The sequence below is a fragment of the Phodopus roborovskii genome, unplaced genomic scaffold, assembly GCF_943737965.1.
Source record: "Phodopus roborovskii unplaced genomic scaffold, PHOROB, whole genome shotgun sequence".
NCBI classification, from domain to species: domain Eukaryota; kingdom Metazoa; phylum Chordata; class Mammalia; order Rodentia; family Cricetidae; genus Phodopus; species Phodopus roborovskii.
In genome coordinates this window covers 2232554-2251549 of record NW_026125545.1, presented here as the reverse complement: position 1 = coordinate 2251549, position 18996 = coordinate 2232554, and the positions used below count along the sequence as shown (strand labels likewise).

At 41.5% G+C, this 18996-nt stretch overlaps 1 protein-coding gene across 1 annotated transcript in view; it reads left to right on the top strand.

Annotated features, from left to right (window-relative positions):
* Positions 1 to 5292: 5292 nt before the first annotated feature.
* Positions 5293 to 18996, top strand: part of Atg14 (autophagy related 14) — a 36606-nt gene continuing 22902 nt past the window's right edge. The window contains exon 1 of the mRNA XM_051177100.1: positions 5293 to 5547. Coding sequence (XP_051033057.1) covers positions 5327 to 5547 — 221 coding nt within the window. The 5' untranslated portion in view covers positions 5293 to 5326. The remainder of the gene's footprint in view (positions 5548 to 18996) is intronic.

Sequence of the window (18996 nt, the reverse complement as noted above, 5' to 3'; positions counted from 1 at the left end):
GGTCATTTAGTGTTCTGAAATATGACAATATCAGTACCTCCAGTTCTAAAACATTTCCATTGTTCTAAATAAATCCCTTTATCATTGAACAGTCCCCATGTTTTCCAGAAGACTCTAGCCTTTGTTGTCTCCATAGATTTACCTATTTTGGATGCCTCATCTACATGCAATCATAGTTAACTTTTGTGTGTATGGCTGCCATTTTTTTTTAATGTCAAGGCATATCCAAATTTCATTCTATTTTTGGCTGAGTAATACTCTATTGTGTACATACACGAGATTTTAATCCAACTGATGGCCATGTAGGCTGTTTCCATGTAGTATAATTTTTTTTTAAAATCTTTTGATTTTTTTTGGACTCTTTGGTGGGCTCACCACCAAGCTCCCAGATAAATCACATACAGAGGCTTATTCTTAGTTGGGAATGCCCAGCCTTAGCTTGGTTTGTTTCTTGCCAGATTTTCTTAACTTAATTGACCCCATTTATCTTTGGTCTTGGTGCTTTTGCCTTTATTCCTGTATATCTTTTCTTTCCTTCTTACTCCCTGTCTGGCTGTGTAGTTTGGTGGCTGGCCCCTGTAACCCTCCTCCTCTTTCTCTCGGTCCTGAATCTTTTCCTTTCAGATTTCTCGTATTTATCCTCTCTGCCTCCAGCCTATCCTCTCTCCTGCCTAGCTATCGGCCATTCAGCTCTTTATTAGATCATCAGGTGTTTTAGACAGGCAAAGAGTCACAGCTTCACAGGATTAAACAAATGTAACACACCTTAAAATAATATTCCCCAAGATTCCCATTTCTTTGTTACTACAACTGCTACTGAAATTCCAATCTTCACTGTACACCTGCTTGTATTTTTGTGAAGGGTTGACCCAAGTACAGTCACTGGGTTGTGTGGTGATCCCTTCATTTTTGAGGAGCACCTAAGTTGGAGCTGAACCCACTTTACATTCCCTCCAGCAGGGTGCTGAACCTTGCGTCCTGGCTGTCAGCTGAGGTTTCCTTTAATAAAAGCCTTGCAACACATTCTTAGTCCTGAATTCTGGTTGATCCTCTTTTTCTGTCTTTTCCCTCATTAGGCCTCAACCTAATCCAGATAATCACTCTCAGATTTCCTTCTCTCTTCCTTTCTATCTCCAAGTCTCTGAAGGAAGGGTCTTCTGACTCCAGGTATTTCAAGTTATTCACACACTAACAGGTGGTTGTTGTTTTTTGTTTGTTTTGTCTTGTTTTTGAAACAGGATCTGCTTTGAACTTATGATCCTCCTGCTTCATCTTCCCAAGCGATAGATTATAGGCATGCATCACCACACCTGGTGCTAAAGGTTTTTATTGTCGCTTCCATTAATCTCCTTTCTTATTTGCTTTCTGCCCACAAGAATGTCAGATACCTTATCCCAGGGTCATGAACTGGCTTTTTTGGAGCGCACTTCCTATGGTGGGTTACCTTTCTCAGCCTTGATACAGGGGAAAGGGGCTTGGTCCTGCCTCAATTTGGTATACCAAACTTTCCTGACTTCTCAAGGAAGGCCTTATAAGCTCTGAGGAGTGGATGGGGGGGGTGAGAAAGCTGGGAGGCAGGGGGTAGAGGAGGGATGGGGAGTTGGGGTTGGTATGTAAAATGAAAAAATTTAAATAAAAAAGAATGTCAGATACTAATTCCTAATTGGCAAAGCCCCCCCCCAAGAACAGAACAGTCCATAACACTCACTGGGTTGTGCCCTACCTACATGTGAAGGTGGAGAGAGATGAATAGGGACTGATATTTCTCAAGGCAGGGTGTCTAATCTGTGTTTTCTGTGCTCAGATCCATGTGAGTCATGGCATAGCTAATGATTGCTGACTCCTAAGCTCTAAGAATGACAATATGTACATTTTTTTCCTAATTACTTCTATCTGTTTAAATCACAAACTCTTAAAACAGCTCTACCTTGTCTAAAATCAGGAAAACAAGACAGTAGCTAGAAATGGGTGGATGGAAGGAAGTTGTTTTTGCTGATAGCTAAGTGTGCACTGGTGCTGATGATGTCACCCTCAGGTTATATTGTGGCTCACACACTGGGATAACATTCCATCCGGATTTGTACCAAGCCTTGTTATGACTAAAGACAAAATTCACGGGAACTTTCTGCCCTAGGGCATGTGTTTTGAGAGACTGTGGCTATAGTGTCATCCTCCCCCCCCCCCCACACTTATCTTCTTTACTGGAAAGAAATGCCACTTTTCAGGGCAGCTAAAGAGATGTCATATTGAAATTATCAGAAAACTGGGCATGGTGGCACATCCTTGGAATCCCAGTACTGGGGAGGCAGACACAGGTGCTTCTAGTCTGTATACCCCTGGGATCCTTAGCTAGACCACTTCCAAAAACAAAAGACAACAGTAATTGAACATGACATGGTATTTTAGCATTAAGAAGATGTTGGCACTATTCCTATGTTAAAGATCTCTTGGATTTCTTTATAGGTGCCAAAGATCTTCCTGAAATCTATGAAGCATTTGAAAACATGCATCCTATTCTAGCTGGGTGGTACATGCCTTTAGTTCCAGCACTCGGGAGGCAGAGGCAGGTGGATCTCTGTGAGTTTAAGGGCAGCCTGGTCTACAGAGCTAGTTCCAGGACAGGTTCCAAAGCAATATAGAGAAACCCTGCCTCAGAAAAAAAAAAGAGAGAAAGAGAGAAAGAAAGAAAGAAAGAAAGAAAAGAAGAAACGAAGAAAGAAAGAACAAGAGAAAGAAAGAAAGAAAACAAGCAAGAAAGAAAGAAAGAAGGAAGGAAACAAATATCCTATTCTGAAAGGTTTTTAAGAAAGCTTGAGTGTGTCACTGGGCTCCTTGGATCATAGTGACTTGGATTTGTGTACAACAGAGAAAGAGCTGGTTTCCTCTGCACATTATTGTAGTAGTCTCTCATGTTTTCTGTCAGCCACCAGTGTCTGTTGTTTTCTATTAGTATGCTAATAGGATTGTGGGGTTTTTGTTTGTTTGTTTGTTTGTTTGTTTGTTTTGTGTGTGTGCCTTGTTTTTGAAACAGGGTCTGCTGTGTAGCCCAAAGTGCACTTGTGTGGTTCTGTGTGGACAACCATACTGAAGAAATGGAAATTTCTTGCTCAAAATGACTCATGTGTTATTTAATTTAAAAAAATGAAAGAATAAAGTTATTCCAGAATTTGAAATATTTCAGGCTTTGCAAGACTTAGGTATTAAAGTCAATGCTTTATTCTTAAACATGTGATACATTAAAAAGTGTTCTCTGAAAACAGCAATACAGAAATTTCAAGTACTGTATATCTGGATACTATCTGTACTACAACAGCTATCAGTCAAAATCATGTATATCTTGCCTTTTGAAGTGTAGAAGAGATACATGCATGCTGACCACCCTTTGGTAACAGAAGGTTGCCTTGGGAGAGTCAATGAAATATCCCAAACCTTAAAATCATGTGTTTGACATGATCATATAAAATTGTTTATTTTAGCCTCCCCCCGCCAGCATCTTAGGGAGACTGCAGGGGTCATCGCCACTCTCCATCATGCCTCTTAAGGATGACAAGAGAAAGATGCTGAAAAGTCAGCCAAGAAAGACAAAGACCCAGTAAATAAGTCTGGTGGCAAAGCAAAAAAGAAGTGGTCCAAAGGCAAAGTTCGACAAGCTCAACAATCTAGTCCTGTTTGGCAAAGCTATGTATGACAAACTCTGTAAGGAAGTGTCCAATTACAAGCTTATTACTCCAGCTGTGGTCTATGAGAAACAGGTTCCTCGACCAGAGCAGCCCTTCAGGAGCTAATTAGTAAAGGATTTATCAAGCTAGTTTCAAAGCACAGAGCCCAAGTAATTTACACCAGAAACACAAAGGGTGGAGATGCCCCAGCTGCTAGTGAAGATGCATAAACAGGTTCAATCAGCTGTACATTTGGAAAAATAAAACTTTACTAAGTAAAAAAAAATCTGTTTATTTTAAAATCTTAAACTTTCAGGAACCATTCAAGGTTAGAGAAACTATTTGGAAAACAATATAGGGAATTTGAGTTTTTAAAAATTAGTTTTCTAATTCTACCTAATTGTATTTAAACAGACACTGGAGAAGGGGCAGAGTTCAGACCAAAGATCTAACTAGGCTGTTATCACCAACATTTGATGACTAGCATGGGAAGGTTGACAGGTAAGAAAGGAACTCATGTGTTTCAGGCTCTAAACCCTACATGGCTACTAACCTTGCCCTTTCTAAGGCAGACTTGAGTCCCAAAGTGGATTATGAGGAAATATCAGTTGGTGCTTAGGAGGCCGCTCTGAGTGCTGGGCTGTGTGACTTGGAGAAAACTCAGCTGGAGAGAATTCAGTTTTCATCGATGGACAGCCTGCTGAAGCCATCCCCGAGAATCACTGGTCCTACTGGACCTGCAGCCTCCCTTCTCTGTTCCCCCCTGGTTTAGAGGCACAGAGGGACCTCCTCTCTCTGTAAAAACTAGAGGAAATCCTAAGCGATGAGCTAGAATTCTCTTAGAGCACTGCCAGGGGATGGGGGAAGTTTTCTAATTGTGCTGGTGGTACATGCCTGTAATCCCTTCTACAGGACCCTTCCACAGGAGGATTGGGACTCCTGGTAAATGGAGGCTAGGCAGAAGGCAGTTTTCAAAAAAAAAAAAAAAAAAAAAAAAAAAAAATATATATATATATATATATATATACAACTTTGATTTGCTATGGAGGTTTTTGATTAACCCGTTCGGGGTTATGGAGGTACAGCAATTATATTCACGAACTCGGAGCAAGACAGGTAGAGTTGTTAAAGGATTTTCCTTCAGATCCCACAACTCCTAAGGAGGAAGTTGAGTCAAACTTCAGCTAGTTCCAAGATCCAATTAATTCTCTCCCAACTTTGCTTCATGGAAAGTTTAGCCAAAACCTAAAAGTAACCTTAGTGAATGAAAAGAATTCCCTTGTTATGTTTCCGCGCTAAAACCTAAAAGTAACCTTGGTGAATGAAATGAATTCCCTTTCTGTGTTCCCGCGCCTTCCACAGAGGATGCTTGGGGTATCCATTACTACACTTTGCGTAATGTACCAGCTTCGCACAGCTCCACTCAGCGGGCCAAACTGCGCAGCCGCCTCGGAGAACGCGGAGGAAGACCTGGGGATCCAGCATCCCGGGACAGTCGGCCTCGGGTCCCGCCCCGAGCCTCTGGGCCCCGCCTCCGTCCTCTAGACGCCCCTCCCCTCCCTGCCCCGCCTCCAGGCCCCGCCCCGGTCCCAGGCTCCGCCTCCGTGCCCAGGATGCACCTGGATGAAAACAAAATCCCACGTGACTGGCCCTGCGCTCAGACTATCATGGCGTCTCCCAGTGGGAAGGGATCCTGGACGCCCGAGGCTCCTGGCTTCGGGCCGCGGACGCTACCTCGGGACCTGGTGGACTCGGTGGACGACGCCGAGGGGCTATATGTAGCGGTCGAGCGGTGTCCACTGTGCAACACCACTCGTCGGCGGTTGACTTGTGCCAAGTGCGTTCAGAGCGGTGATTTCGTCTATTTCGACGGCCGCGACAGGGAGAGGTACGGCGGCCGCCACGGCCCTATTGTTTCTGCCTCTGTGTTTCTCTGCTCCTGCGACCAGAGACTAGAGCCTGGACAACCCAGTCCAGGGCCCGGCGACTGTGGAAGGAGAGAGTGTGGCTGTTCTGCGCCGGCGCTTTGTTGCCACTGGGTAGGGTGGGGGTGGGAGCCAGGTGAGCGAAGGTCGCTGTTCTCCCATCACCCACCAGAGAGTTTCTCCACGGCCCTCTTGGGTACTAGGGAAAAGGAAATAGTGTCCTTCTGGAGAAGTCTCTGCTGCTATGTAGAGGAGTCTTAGCTCTTTCTGCACTCCCACTTAGAAGCTTGCTTTAGTTTTCTCATCTTAAGACGTCTATGCTTTTCTTCAGAAGGGACTGGTAGAGAATTGGTTAGGAGGGGTTGGGTCCTGGGTTCTCTGTCACAGGTGGACCTTGTCAGCTAGCTCTAAACTGTGAGGACTAGGAGGTCGCCTCAGGTGATTTTGTGACACTGGGGAGTTGGGAATATATTTTGAGTTGCAAGCCTTTAGTTAAAATAATTGAGTTTAGTAACCTAACTTTGTTTCAACAATGAGTTTCAAATGATAGTAAAACAGATAATTTTTGTTTGATTGATTTGTTTGTTTGTTGTTTTTGAGAGTGTCTCACTATGTAGCTTTGGCTGTTCTGGAACTCACTATATAGACCAGGCTGACCTGACTCGCAGTGATCCACCTGCTTCTGCCTCCCAAGGTCTGAATATAAAGGTATGTGTCACAATGCCTGGATAAGACAGGTAATTTTTTTTTTTTAGCATTAAAGTTAAAGAATTTATTCCTTTACAGCAACCACATAAGTTATCCTCAACTTACTATTGAGACTTGTACATTAGTAAGTACCTTGACCCGGAGTCATGCAGAATGAAAGCCCAAACACCTGGATCCATGTACCTGTGCATTTAACTGCTAAACTATACAACATAGAGATTTGGGGATGTTTTGAGTTCTCAGTATTCCTATGATCGTGGGTGGGCTCATCTCTTTTTCTTTTGAAGATATTGGTGTAACAAAATCTTTCTAGTTCACTGCTGTGTTTTATGGATGAGTTTGGTGATTTTAGACCATGGACAGCATGGACAGCAGTTCTGTTTTAAGAAAACCAGGTAGGAGATGGGAATGTCTAGTTGTTGAACCTTATCAAGTATTTAGCATCTACACTTTCCTAGATTTATTCTTGTAATTTTAATACTATGTAGATGCTGAAGATGAGCAGTCTTGGATCTCCAACCCAGACCTCTAAAGTCCAGAACACAGCTGCTCAACATTTGTATTTGATTCTCCCTTTTCATCACCTGTATTTAAGTTTGTGTTAGTTAATTTGTTTTAACATGACAATCTGAACTTCAAATTTTCTGTTAAAAACATCTGTTTTTCACATCTCAATACAGTAAATTGCAATACCATCCTTCATTTAGGCCAAAAACCAAACCAAAACAACGACAACAACATCAAAAACCCTTCCAATCCTCGTTAAGGCACCATGTCTAATCCCATCTACAATTCTGTCTCTTCAAAGCCTGTCTTCAATCTAATCCTTTCATCATTATACAGACTAAGCCACTGGAATTCACTTAGTAGACAAGGCAGGTGGTGAACTCATAGAGAACGTCTCCCAAGTTTTAAAGCTAAAGGTGTACACCACCACGCTCAACCTTCTCACAGCATTTCACACATACTTATTTCTTGTTTCTCCTCCCTTCCCCATGCTCCTGCTCCCTCCCACTTGAACCTTTCTATTACCATTGTTCTTTCCACAATCATGAGTTTTGTTACCCTCCACTCCATTTCCTAAAGCCTCTTTTGTGCCCCCCCCAGCTCCTATCTGGTCTTAGCCCCCCCACACAAGCTAGGATCTGCATAGGAGTGAGATTATGCAGTATTTGTCTTTCTGTGACGGTGTTACCTTGTTTAGTACTATATTCCACCCATGTTTTCATAATTTCATTTTTATTTATGACCAAATAAACTCTCATGTATATGTACTGTGTTTTCATTATCTCTTGGTGGACATGTAGAGTGATCACCTCTAAAGTTAAATGTCACATCCTGGTTGTCCTCTTTGAGGCTGTCACTTCCATCATCCCATTTGCTGTCACAGTGCTTTTGTGGTGATGTGATGCTTCTTCCATGTGTCATGCTATTTGAGTAAAACACCAGCACCCAAAAAGGCTTCCAATGAAGGCATAGCTTCTTTTTTGGGAGGAAGAAGAAGTTTTTTGGTTTTTGTTTGTTTGTTTGTTTGTTTTGAGACAGGATTTTTCTGTTTAACAGCTCTGGCTGTCATAGAACTCACTCTAGACCAGGCTGGCCTCAAACTCAAAAAGTTCTGCCTACCGCTGCCACTTGAGTGCTGGGATTAAAGGTGTGCAACACACTGTCAAGTTAGGCACAACTTCTTGTTCTGTCACATGATCAGCTCAGTGGCAGGATGTAGCACATAGGCATGGCAGAGGTAGTGCTATTTAAACAGTCCTGGAAATGTGGCTGGGTAGTAGATGTTTACCTAGTATGTGCAAAGCCTTCCTTTGATCCCTAGCATTGCAAACTAGCAAGCACAATCTTACACAAAAATTCTCAACTAACTCAGAGTATTAAGATGAATTTTCTGAAGAGGGATGTGTTTATAGTGTATTTCTTTCCCTTACTAAGCAGAAAAATGAAGAGCAAGTGCCTCACTCATGTACATTTTATAGGACCACCACAGTGTTTTACTGGTGAGCTTCCCTTCACTCTCATCCTTCACTTTCTTGAGCTATGTGTGCCTTCAGAAGCAGTTTGTCAGTCTTCCTTTGTTTCCAGAACATTACCCAGTGTCTAATAGGATGAAAGAATCTCTAGAGAGCCAGGACCACTGGCCTGGTAGCCAGCTGCTTTTCAGGTGTTCATGTTGGATTCCAGAACATGTATAAACTATCCTGGCAAGTTGCTGAGGAGAAAGCCTGGCCTGCTTTCAAGGATTTGGCTGGTTCTAGCAGGCCTCAAACCTAGAGCAAATGTTGCTTGTGTTACTGTCTTCATTATCTGTAAATAATCTGTATTCTGTGCCTGCCTTTGGGCTCTTTTTCCTTTCAACTTCATGAAAAGCCTCTCACTGCGGATCTGCTTAGAAATGAAATATGGTACAGTTAAGCCCTCACAGTACAGTTAAGCCCTTGTTTAACCTAGACCAGTTAAATATGTAGGGTTTAATAGTTGGGAAATTAGGGAAAATTAGATAGTAAAATTGTAGGTCTCACAGCAATTAGGTCCTTTGAAAGAAATATGTGTCATTTTGTTTTGGTTTCAGGGAGGTGATCTGGAATTATGTAGCCCAGGCTACTCCTGAATTTGGGTAGTCTCTCTTTCTTAGCCTGCCAAGTGCTGAGATTCTGAGTTTGCATAGGCATTAAACCCAGGTAACATGTCTTTAGGTACTACTGGAGATGGTATGAGTTTGACAGACATGGAAACAGTTCTTTTTTATTGTTCAGGAGACTGTTGGTCTCACCTCTGCCTTTCTTTTGTCAGTAGCAGCACCTGTTTTATTTTCTGCCTTGTCAACCACAGTTCCATACAGAATGAAGAGGAACACGTATCCCTTCACCACTTCTGTGATATGTAGCAGTTCTAGCAAAGTCCTCTCTGCATCTTGTGTGCTGTAGGATGTTTATGCTGTTTTAACAGGAGCCTAATTTTTCTGGAGTGTGCACTTATCTAACTCCCAAAATAGCACTGTTAAGCAATAGAAAACTGACAGGTTGAGTAATCTTTTCCCTCAAATCTGGGAAACACTTGTTGATCATTTCTCAATAGGTAGAAGACTAGGAGCGGGAATTTGGTCTGGGCAGCTGGGGATCTGCTTTCTGGGTTAGGGCCAGTGGTCTTCTAGTGGGGAGCAGAGAGAAAGACCTGATTCCTGGCCATATGGTGAGGCTTTAGAAGTACATTTATAGGAATGATGCTGTGTTACCTTCACCAATAACTTAAAAATATAAGGTTGCATCCCCCCCCCCCAAGTAGAAATACAGGGATTACCCAAATTGAGCCGGATTAAAGGTTAAGGAAAAGTTTAGATGTTGCCATAGATTTCAACATAAAGGCACAGCCAAACTGCATTAAATACCTGTGTTCTTCCAGTATCTTCTTGATTGTCAGTCTCTGTCCTGTGGAAATAGTTTCTGGGGTGTCTGATGACTGACTGACAGGAAGGAGTCTGTGTTTGCTAAGATTTTTCCTTAAAAATTATTTTTTTATGTGCATATGGATTTAGTCTGCATGTGTGTCTGCACCATGTGTGTGCTTGCTGACCTTAAGTCAAAAGGTTTCAGATCCCCTGGAGCTGGAGTTATGGACAGCTGTGAGCAGATGTATGGGTGCTGGGATGCAAACCCAGGCCATCTGGAAGAACAGCCAGTGCTTTTAACCTCTGAGACATTTCTTATGGCCCTGCTAGTGTTTCTATAGTTGAATGTAGATAAATGCAGTCAGTATTGTAGAGATTCAGTAACAAGAACACTTAACAAGCCACTTGTTTGTGGTGGGGGGAAGAACTCTCTTGTCTTGAGAGTTCAGTACTGCAGGCTGCGGAAGTGAGTTTATCAGTCTTTCTATTGCATGGATGTCCTTCCAGAATTCCTATTCCATACTGCTTTTTTAATGCTATCCCATCAACAGGTACAAATAGGTTAAGAAAACACCACTTGTTTTTAGTAAGTATCATTACACCTTTTAGAATTTATAAAAGGCTCTTCCATTTAGTATCACAGTTCTCCCCCTACCACACCCTCTCAAATTATGAACTTGTTTTAAAGATGAGGAAAGAGGCTCAGAGTTGGTGGCTGACTTGGTCCTGGGCGGTGCTGCTTCTCAAGTTCACTTCCACATTTGAACTGTGTTCGTTATGTGTACATAGGTGTGTAAAACTGGAAAGAAAAACCTTTGATTTTTTTTTTTTTTCAGATAGATTTCAGATGAATCTAAAAGGGCCACATGCATTTTGATGAATTACCCAAAGGTTGTCGTCAAGCCCCAAGAGCCATCACCTCTGGCTTGTCATCCTGTCCCTGCGAAAATTCCTGCTGAGAGGGCTCCTCTCAGCTCCAGCTGCTCCAGCTGTTCCTTTGCCATAGTCAAGTACTTTCCAGGCCCAGCATTAAGAAGATCCTCTCTAATTGCCAAGATTTCGGTGCTGTTTTCAAAGCCTGTCATAGTCAGATCTCTTTAAAGCACCAGAGGTGTTTAGCGTTTCATGAAAAATATCCTGATTTTGAAGCTGTTCTGGGGCTTGCTGTTGGATGGTGGTAGGGAAGGTTCTGAGTTGATGTGATGACACTATGCTTAGCACTTACCTGAGTATGTCAGGGCAGTGCTAGTGTAACTTGGAGCTGGGATTTTCCTTTAGCAATCAGAGATGAGAGAAGGCTTTAGGGGTCAAGACTCCAGGGATATAAGCGTTTAGTGGGGCTTTTAGATGGGCTTGCTCTCCTTCTTAGAGCTGGATGAGAGCACCCAGTACCAGTGTAGTCCAGAGTCTTAGAACTGAACATTTCAGTTCTGCTAATAGTTGAAGTCTTCTTGCACCATGCTTGTGAGTGTCATGGGGTTGATCTGCCTGCACCCAGCTCTGTGATATGGTTCTGGGAAGGTCATGTCAGTGAGTCCTCCACCTGGATGTAACTTTATGACAGCATGCTCTCTCACACAAGATGAAGCAGAAACCAAGTCCTCTGAATCATTATACATGACTGGGCACCTTTAAAAGAGAAAATTAAGTATAAATGCAGTATTTGAACTTGAGTTGATCATTGATATATACGGTTCACAGCCCCACAATAGGTCATCTTCTATTTTTCTTTCCATGCCAACATGAGACCATGCAACAGTGCTGTTTCGCAGATCTTAATTTTTTGTACTTAATAACTGTTAATTTATGGAATACTAGTTAATATAACTATAAGCATTTTTAAAAAGCCCAACGTTAAGATCTCTCCTTATTTTTACTATTCTCACAACAAAAAGGAATTTTCCTACCTGAATGAAGGATGTCTTCATTCAGAGTAAACTGAGGGAAGTGACATATGCGTCTCTGTTTGTAGAAGCAGCAAGGGTGAGGACTGCCTTATCCCAGCTGTTAACCCCTTAATCCCCACATGATTCTGTGCTTTAGTTCCATGCATGATGCATTGTGTGCTGATATCCAAGCACAGTGCTTTGGGTTCTCTCGTCCTATGGACAGGTGGTACAGAGTGTCTCAGCCATCTGCATGAGGGCACCAAGTGCTGCTCCGCCCTGTGTTGTACTTTCTACCCTGTTCCCTCACGTCTGTGATGTCCTGTTGGAGAGGGACTGAACTTCCTGATAAGACTTTGCTTTTGCATATCTGTTCCTTCTTGTCTTGAGTTCAAGTGAGAAGGGCTGGGGCTTAGCTCACTGTATAGTGTGTGCTAGGTATTTGTGAGGCTCTGGGTTCAAGTTCCAACATGAAAGAAGAAAGAAAAAATTAAAGTACTTTAATGGCTAGTAACTGTTTAACTGTTACCATGTTAGATCAGAGTTCAGGAAATACTTAGTTTGAGGGGCTGGAGAGATGTCTCAGTGATTATGAGCATTGGCTGCTCTTCTCGAAGATCCAGGCTTGATTTCCAACACCACATGGTAGCTTACAACCTACTGTAACTTCAGATCCAGAGGCCCTCTGCTGACTTCCTGGACATTGCAAGCACATGGTATACAGACATACATGAAGGTAAACAGCCGTATGCATTAAATAAAAAAATAATGTGATATATTATTTATGATTTATTAAAGCTTGCCCAAGGAGTCATAAAGCAAAATCAGCCACAAGCCATAGAAGCCAGGCACACACCTTTAATCCCAGCAGCCAGAAGCTAGGAGGTGGTGGTATACACCTTTGATCCTAGGACTCAGGATTAAGAGGCAGACTGATCTCTGTGAGTCCAAGGCCACCCAGGGATACAAGAGATTGAATCAGTCTAAAAGAGTAAAAGATCACATGCCTATAATCCCAGGACTAGAGGGTATAAAAGATATAAAAGCAGGAACTTCAGTAGTCAGTATCAGGCATTCATTCCAGTAGTCAGTATCAGGCATTCATTCTCCGGCCACGCTGAGGAGAGGTTACAGTCTGAGGCTTGGTGTGAGCTTGTGGAGACAGGATCAACCCATTCAGCCTGAGGTAGAGGTAAGAAGCTAGTGACCAGCTGCATCGCTTTTCTGTTATGCACCTTGAAGTTTGAACCACAGTATCAGTCTTGGGGTCTTTTATTTATCATGTTACAAATTAAAATATTTTTTAAAAAGAAACATTTAGTTCTTTATCTGTCTCTAAGTCTATAATTGGCCACATCGTGCCCCTCCCTTCTCACAAAGCTTTGGTAATACACTGAGCGGTTGATCTGCTCTCTGACTTGCCAGAGATGCCACACTGCCTTATTTCTGTAGCTGAACGTCATCATGAATACTTCTACCACATGTGTTGAAATTAGGGATGAAAAAAGTTCTTCCCATTGACTAGAAAGCTATTAATTCTCACTCGCCTTCACCAAATTTAAGGAACCTAGAGAGTGTAATTTCTCAAAGAACCTAAGGGATTTACAGGAATTATGTGTATGTGTGTATAGTGTATGTCAACCTCAGAAGGGAAGCATATGTAATTTTAATTATTGACCAGTATGTATTTCCCCTGGTGTTAATGGTAAATGGATAGGGCTGGAGAGATGACTTACTGGTTAAGAGAACTGCTGCTCTTGCTTGGGGCCCCTATTCCGTTCTAGCACCACATGGTGATTCACAAACTGCCTGTAATTCCAGCTCTGGGGACACAATGTGCTCTTCCAGAATTGTGTGTGTGCCTGTGCGTGCGTGTGAGTGTTCGTGGTCATATGTGTATATTTCTTACTATAAAATATTTTTAATATTCATGGCAGCATGATATCATTAAACTTTCTATTGACCATTAAAATTGTTCCTAATATTTTGCTCTTATAACTGACCATAGTTGAATCTTCAGACATAAACGTTTACTCATGTCTAGTTTGGTTCCTTGGTTCCTTGCCCTGAATTAACTGGCTGAGAGCCTTGATTATTTTTCAGACTGTCGCTTGCTTATTCAAAAAGTTACAGTTTTTTGCCTCTCTGGGGGAAAAAATATAAAAATTTATCTCTGTGGTAATCCTAGAGTTTAGCCCCAGGATGATAGGTAGATCAAAAGACTTGTCATTTTACTAAAGGTAATTTGCTTAGAAAATAGTAAGTACTCAGTAAGCGGAAGTTATTGCTCATTACTAATTATTTCTAGCACCAAATTAACAATACAGGAAGATTGTGGGGTCTGTGGTTTTTCTAGAAATATGGTACAGATTTATGTGACTGGTCTGACATGAGGGGCAGATCTCCGTAGTTGCCCACAATTGTGACTGGAGATCAGTGGGAGTAGAAGTCTCCTAATCACTGCCTTTCTAGCGCCACAGTCCTGTCATAGCTAGCTGCTTAGAGTGTTAGAAAGCCCTGGCATGGTTCAAAGTAACGTTTCACACAGCAGAGTTTCCTTTATCTGCAATGCTAGCCTTCCCCACCAGCTGTTTTTCAGTTATCCTCATACCTCAGTGTAAAATGGTGTCACTCTCAGGACGTTCCTGGAGTTCTGAGCTCACGAGTCTACAGGCCACACTGACTTGTATGTGAACACCTCCTCCTACTTGACAATTGATTGGAAGGATTGCTGTGGTGGTTTGAATGAGATTGGCCCCGTACACCCCCTGCATTTGCATGCATAGTTCCCAGTTGATGAGCTGTCAGGGTAGGATTAGGAGGTGTGGTCTTGTTGGAGGAGGTGTGTCACTAGAGGTGGGCTTTAAGGTTTTAAAAGCCCATGCCAAATCCAGGGTCTTTCACTCTCTGCCTGCTACTTGAGAATCAGGATGTGACTTTCAGCTGCTTCTCTGCCACCGTGCCTGCTTGAGTGCCACCTTACTCCCATATGCTCCCCGCCATGATGTTCATGGACTAAGTCTCTAAAACTATAAGCAAGTCTCCAATTAAATGCTTTCTTTTATGAGTTTTTACCTTGGTCATGGTGTCTCTTCACAGCAGTAGGACACACAGGTACTTTTTAATGGGGAAAGTCACAAAATTGTGGAGGAATTTAGACAATATCCATTTAAAAGAGTAATTTCCCCCAAAAGTGTAAGTAAGGAGGAATGTAATAAATGCCTGAGTCTGAAGATATAGGCTTGTGCCACCACACTTGGCATTAGAAGTCATCACCTTTAATCCTAGCACCCAGGAGACAGAAACATGGATTTCTGTGTGTTCAGGGCTTGAACCACATAGCGAGTTCAAGTCAAGCCAGGGCTATTTGGTGAGATCTTGTCTCAAAAAATAAGCATTTTTAACTTGGGAGGGAAAACAAAATTCACTGGCAGACTCATTTTAGAAAACAACACAGCTAGAGTCATTAAACAGCAGCAACAAAAGAATGTGACAGAATTTATCAAGCAGTAAGAAAACAGAATAAGAAAAGCATGATTTTAGCATGAGTGACTGAAAAAAAGACCTACTTTCTGTGGTGATAACCTTTAAAGGAAAAGGATGGTAGAAAATGGGTGAAGAATGTTGACAGGGAATAGCAGAAGAACAAGGCACCACTGGCTCAGAAGGTGCCCAGCCTTTGACAGTGAAGTACAGGCAGGTAAAGCAGTCAAGAGGATCAAAAAGACACATGTTCAGAACTGGGGAGTCAGAATGGGTCCCATTAGTCCATCCACTCTTGAGGAGATGATAAATTTGTGAAATGTTCTAGAGGAAATTTGGCATATGAATATTCTTTGACCAATGTCTTGTCTCATTTGTAAGAATTTCTCATAAAGTTTTAAAAAAAAAAGTGTGTAAAGGCCACACTGTGGTGTGCATCTATTATATTACTGGCAGCAGTGAGCCTTTGGAAACAGCAGTGTGCTGGCCAGTAAGGGCTTGTATAAGCAGCTTAGTGCTAGCCAGCAGGGAAGAATCAGATAAATCTTGGTTTGTTTGCAATGGGGAGAGATAACAAGATAATCTATGACACTAACCAACTTGCAAAACAATGCATAAAAATACGAATCCACCTTCCCACACCTTTCTTTAAGATAGAAGATAAGATTTCATTGAGTGTGGTGGTTGTTTTTCTTTTCTTTCTTGGAAACCATATTGAGAAAGCACAGGATGGTGGAATGAATCCATATCTTTGAGCAATGGAGTGGAGAATGTGGAGAATGGATGAACGAGTGTTCAGGTGAGCAAGTGCCAAGCAACCATAGTCCCTCCTGTCTACTCCTCCTGCTTTGGTAGGGCTGCCTGCCTTATTCTTTGTTTGTTTGTTTGTTTCCTGAGACAGTTTCCCTGTGTATCTTTGGAGCCTGTCCTGGAACTCACTTTGAAGACTAGGTTAATCTCAGACTCACAGAGATCCACCTGCCTTTGCCCCCTGAGTGCTGGGACTAAATGCGTGTATCACCACCATCCAGCTTCTGCCTTGTTTTTTTTTTTTTTTTAAGCACTACCTATTTTTAATTTCTTTCATGAAAGATAACATAATTCATGAAGTATCAGGTTAACTTATTATTGTTATTTTTGCTTTATTATTCCTGCTGTCATCTGTATGTTAAGGTTTTGTTGTTGTAGTGTATGTTAAGGTTTTGTTGTTGTAGTGGGTGTTTTTGTTTTGTTTTTCATTACATTTTCTAAGAAAGCCCATGAGACTCAACCAGCACAATATTTCTGGTTAGATCTGTCTGTTACCTCACTTTTATAACTCATGAAAGCAAGATGTTATCCTCCATGCCATCTTTCTGCCTCTTTTGGCCCTGTGAGTTTGAATATAAGTTACTGTTGCCTTTTGTTGAAGTTAAAGCAAATACCACTTCAGTCTCAGTCTTCCTCTCCCCAAATCTTACCCTCTAGCCCAAGCTGAATTGGAATTCATGATCCTCCTGCCTCAGTCTCCTGAGAACAGGATCACAGGCATGGACTATTATATGTAGTCCTTTGCTAGGCAGGTGAAGCATGGGGACACACATACTGTACAATAGTATAGAGCAGTTCTCAGAACTCAGGAGGATGTATGTATGTTCTGTGTTGCTGCCAAGTGATCTTAAGCAAATGCCTGCTTAATTGCTGAGTCTCATGGGCTTGATTTCTGAACAGCTCCATGAAGTTGTCACCGTTATTCCTGGACACTCTAGTGCTGTCTAGTGAGAATTTCTATAGTGGTGGGGCTATTCTAAGGAGTTATTTAATATGTCATGTACTAAATTGCTGGCTTTGTTTATTTATTTAGTATATGTTGTATGTTTGCAGTGCTATATAAGGTCATGATTAGATCATGTTATCCCAACCATTTAGAGGTAAATATCTGGTATGTGTTAAATGCGATCATTATAGAATTATTTGTCTGGGTTGATTCCCCCCCCCCCATGATAGTGGTTTTGTTCCATGTTTTTGTTTATGCTGGGATTTTAGGAAACACCAAAAACCTGCTTTTGGATTCTACACCATGTTAGCTGCTGTTTGCTCATTTCCTAATTGTTTGCATGATGTTGGCCACACTTTCACCCTCAAATCCTAATTACATAATAAACCACAGGTGTCTGGCAGCTGTATGTGTTGGGTGGCCACCATATTGAACACAGATCAAGAAGATCTGAGAGCCGGGCAGGCCTTTAAACCCAGCGCTTGGGAGACAGAGGCAGGTGAATCTCAGTGAGTTCTGGGTGAGCCTGGTCTACAAAGCAAGTTCCAGGACAGCCAGCAAACCCTGTTTTGAAAAAAACAAAACAAACAAACAAACAAACAAGATCTGAGAGAGATTATCAGCCACTGTCAACTGGCTGACAGTACCCAATGGCTGTAGAAATATTCTTTCAAGTGTACATGGAACTTTCACAGACAGAACAAATATAGACCTTGAAATCTCATGTAGTATAATCTGTGACTAACAATATTAAACTAGGAAATAGTAATAAGACTTACTCAGCACTTGGGAGACAGAGGCAGGTGGATCTCTGTTGTGAATTACAGACCAGTCAGGGCTATGTGTGAGATCCTGTCTCAAAAACTGACCAAAGAACAGAGCAATAAGAAGCTACCTAAAAATGGCTACAAATATGGAAACCAGGATGACACTATATAATTATGGGGCAAAGACGTTTAAATGATAATAAAAAATATACTTTATCAGAAATTGTAGGTCACAACTGAAACAATGCTGAGAGGGGACATACAATTTCACATTCTATTAAAATAGGAAGAGAATATTCTCAACAACATGATTAGAATTGGAGATTGTAGTGTTAAATGAAAGAAGCTAGGCATAGAGAAATAAGTGCCCTACAGGCTTACTTGCATGTGTGATCTAAAAGAGTTTATCTCAGTTGAACTTCTGATGCTATGTAGTTATAGAGGCTGGGAAGGAGGGAGTGTGCCAAAAGCTTGGTCAGTTATAGTTAGGTAAGAGCTGGAAGACCTGGTGTGTAGTAGATGACAATAGATAATTGTGTAAGCTAGATTTAAATCTTGAAAGAGTTTGATTATCTGTACCATAAAGACATAAATGTTTGAGGAGATTGATATGCGTAACTAGAGGAGAACACTACACAGTCTGTTTATGTATAAAATATCACCTGGTAAGTTTTAAAATAAAAAATGTTTTTAGACTTACTTGTTTTATGTATATATTTATGCTTGTGGTGTGTGTACCTGGTGTGTGTGTGTGTGTGAGTTAAAAGAGGGCATTAGATCACCTGGAACTGGATTTACATATGGTTGTGAGCTGCCATGTGGCTGCTGGGAATCAAACCTGGGTCCTGTAAGAACAAGTGCTCTAACCATTGAGCAAGCCCTGATTTTTAATTTTTAATGTGTCAAATAAATTTTAAATTAAGAGAGGGGTAAGTTATTCTAAATTATCACTTTAAACAACAACAACAAAAATAAATAAATAAAAACAAATCCAAAGTGAAGTAGCCAGAAAAAAATGAAAATGATAGCAATAGAAGACTAACAAACCTAGGAAAAAGTAGTGTGGTACATCTTTCTTTACTAACTTGTAAGCTTCCAGTGACTAACAATGAAATTAATGAAAAAGACTTCTACTTTAGAAGTTCTAGGGATGCAGTTTGTAGAGGAAAGCAGGGTTAAATTAAGTTTGGCAACTTAAGATTCTTTTCATAATCAAGTCTCAACTTTCTTGTATTCAGATTCATATCAGTGGTGCTTTGCATAGTCGTGCATTCCTTTAATCTCATTTGGGAGGCAGAGGCAGGCAAGTTTCTCAAAGTTCAACCCTACTCTGGTCTTCATAGGGAGTTCTAGACCAACCAGGGTTATACAGTGAAACCTAGTCTCAAAAACAACAAAAATGCATGTTAGTATTCTGA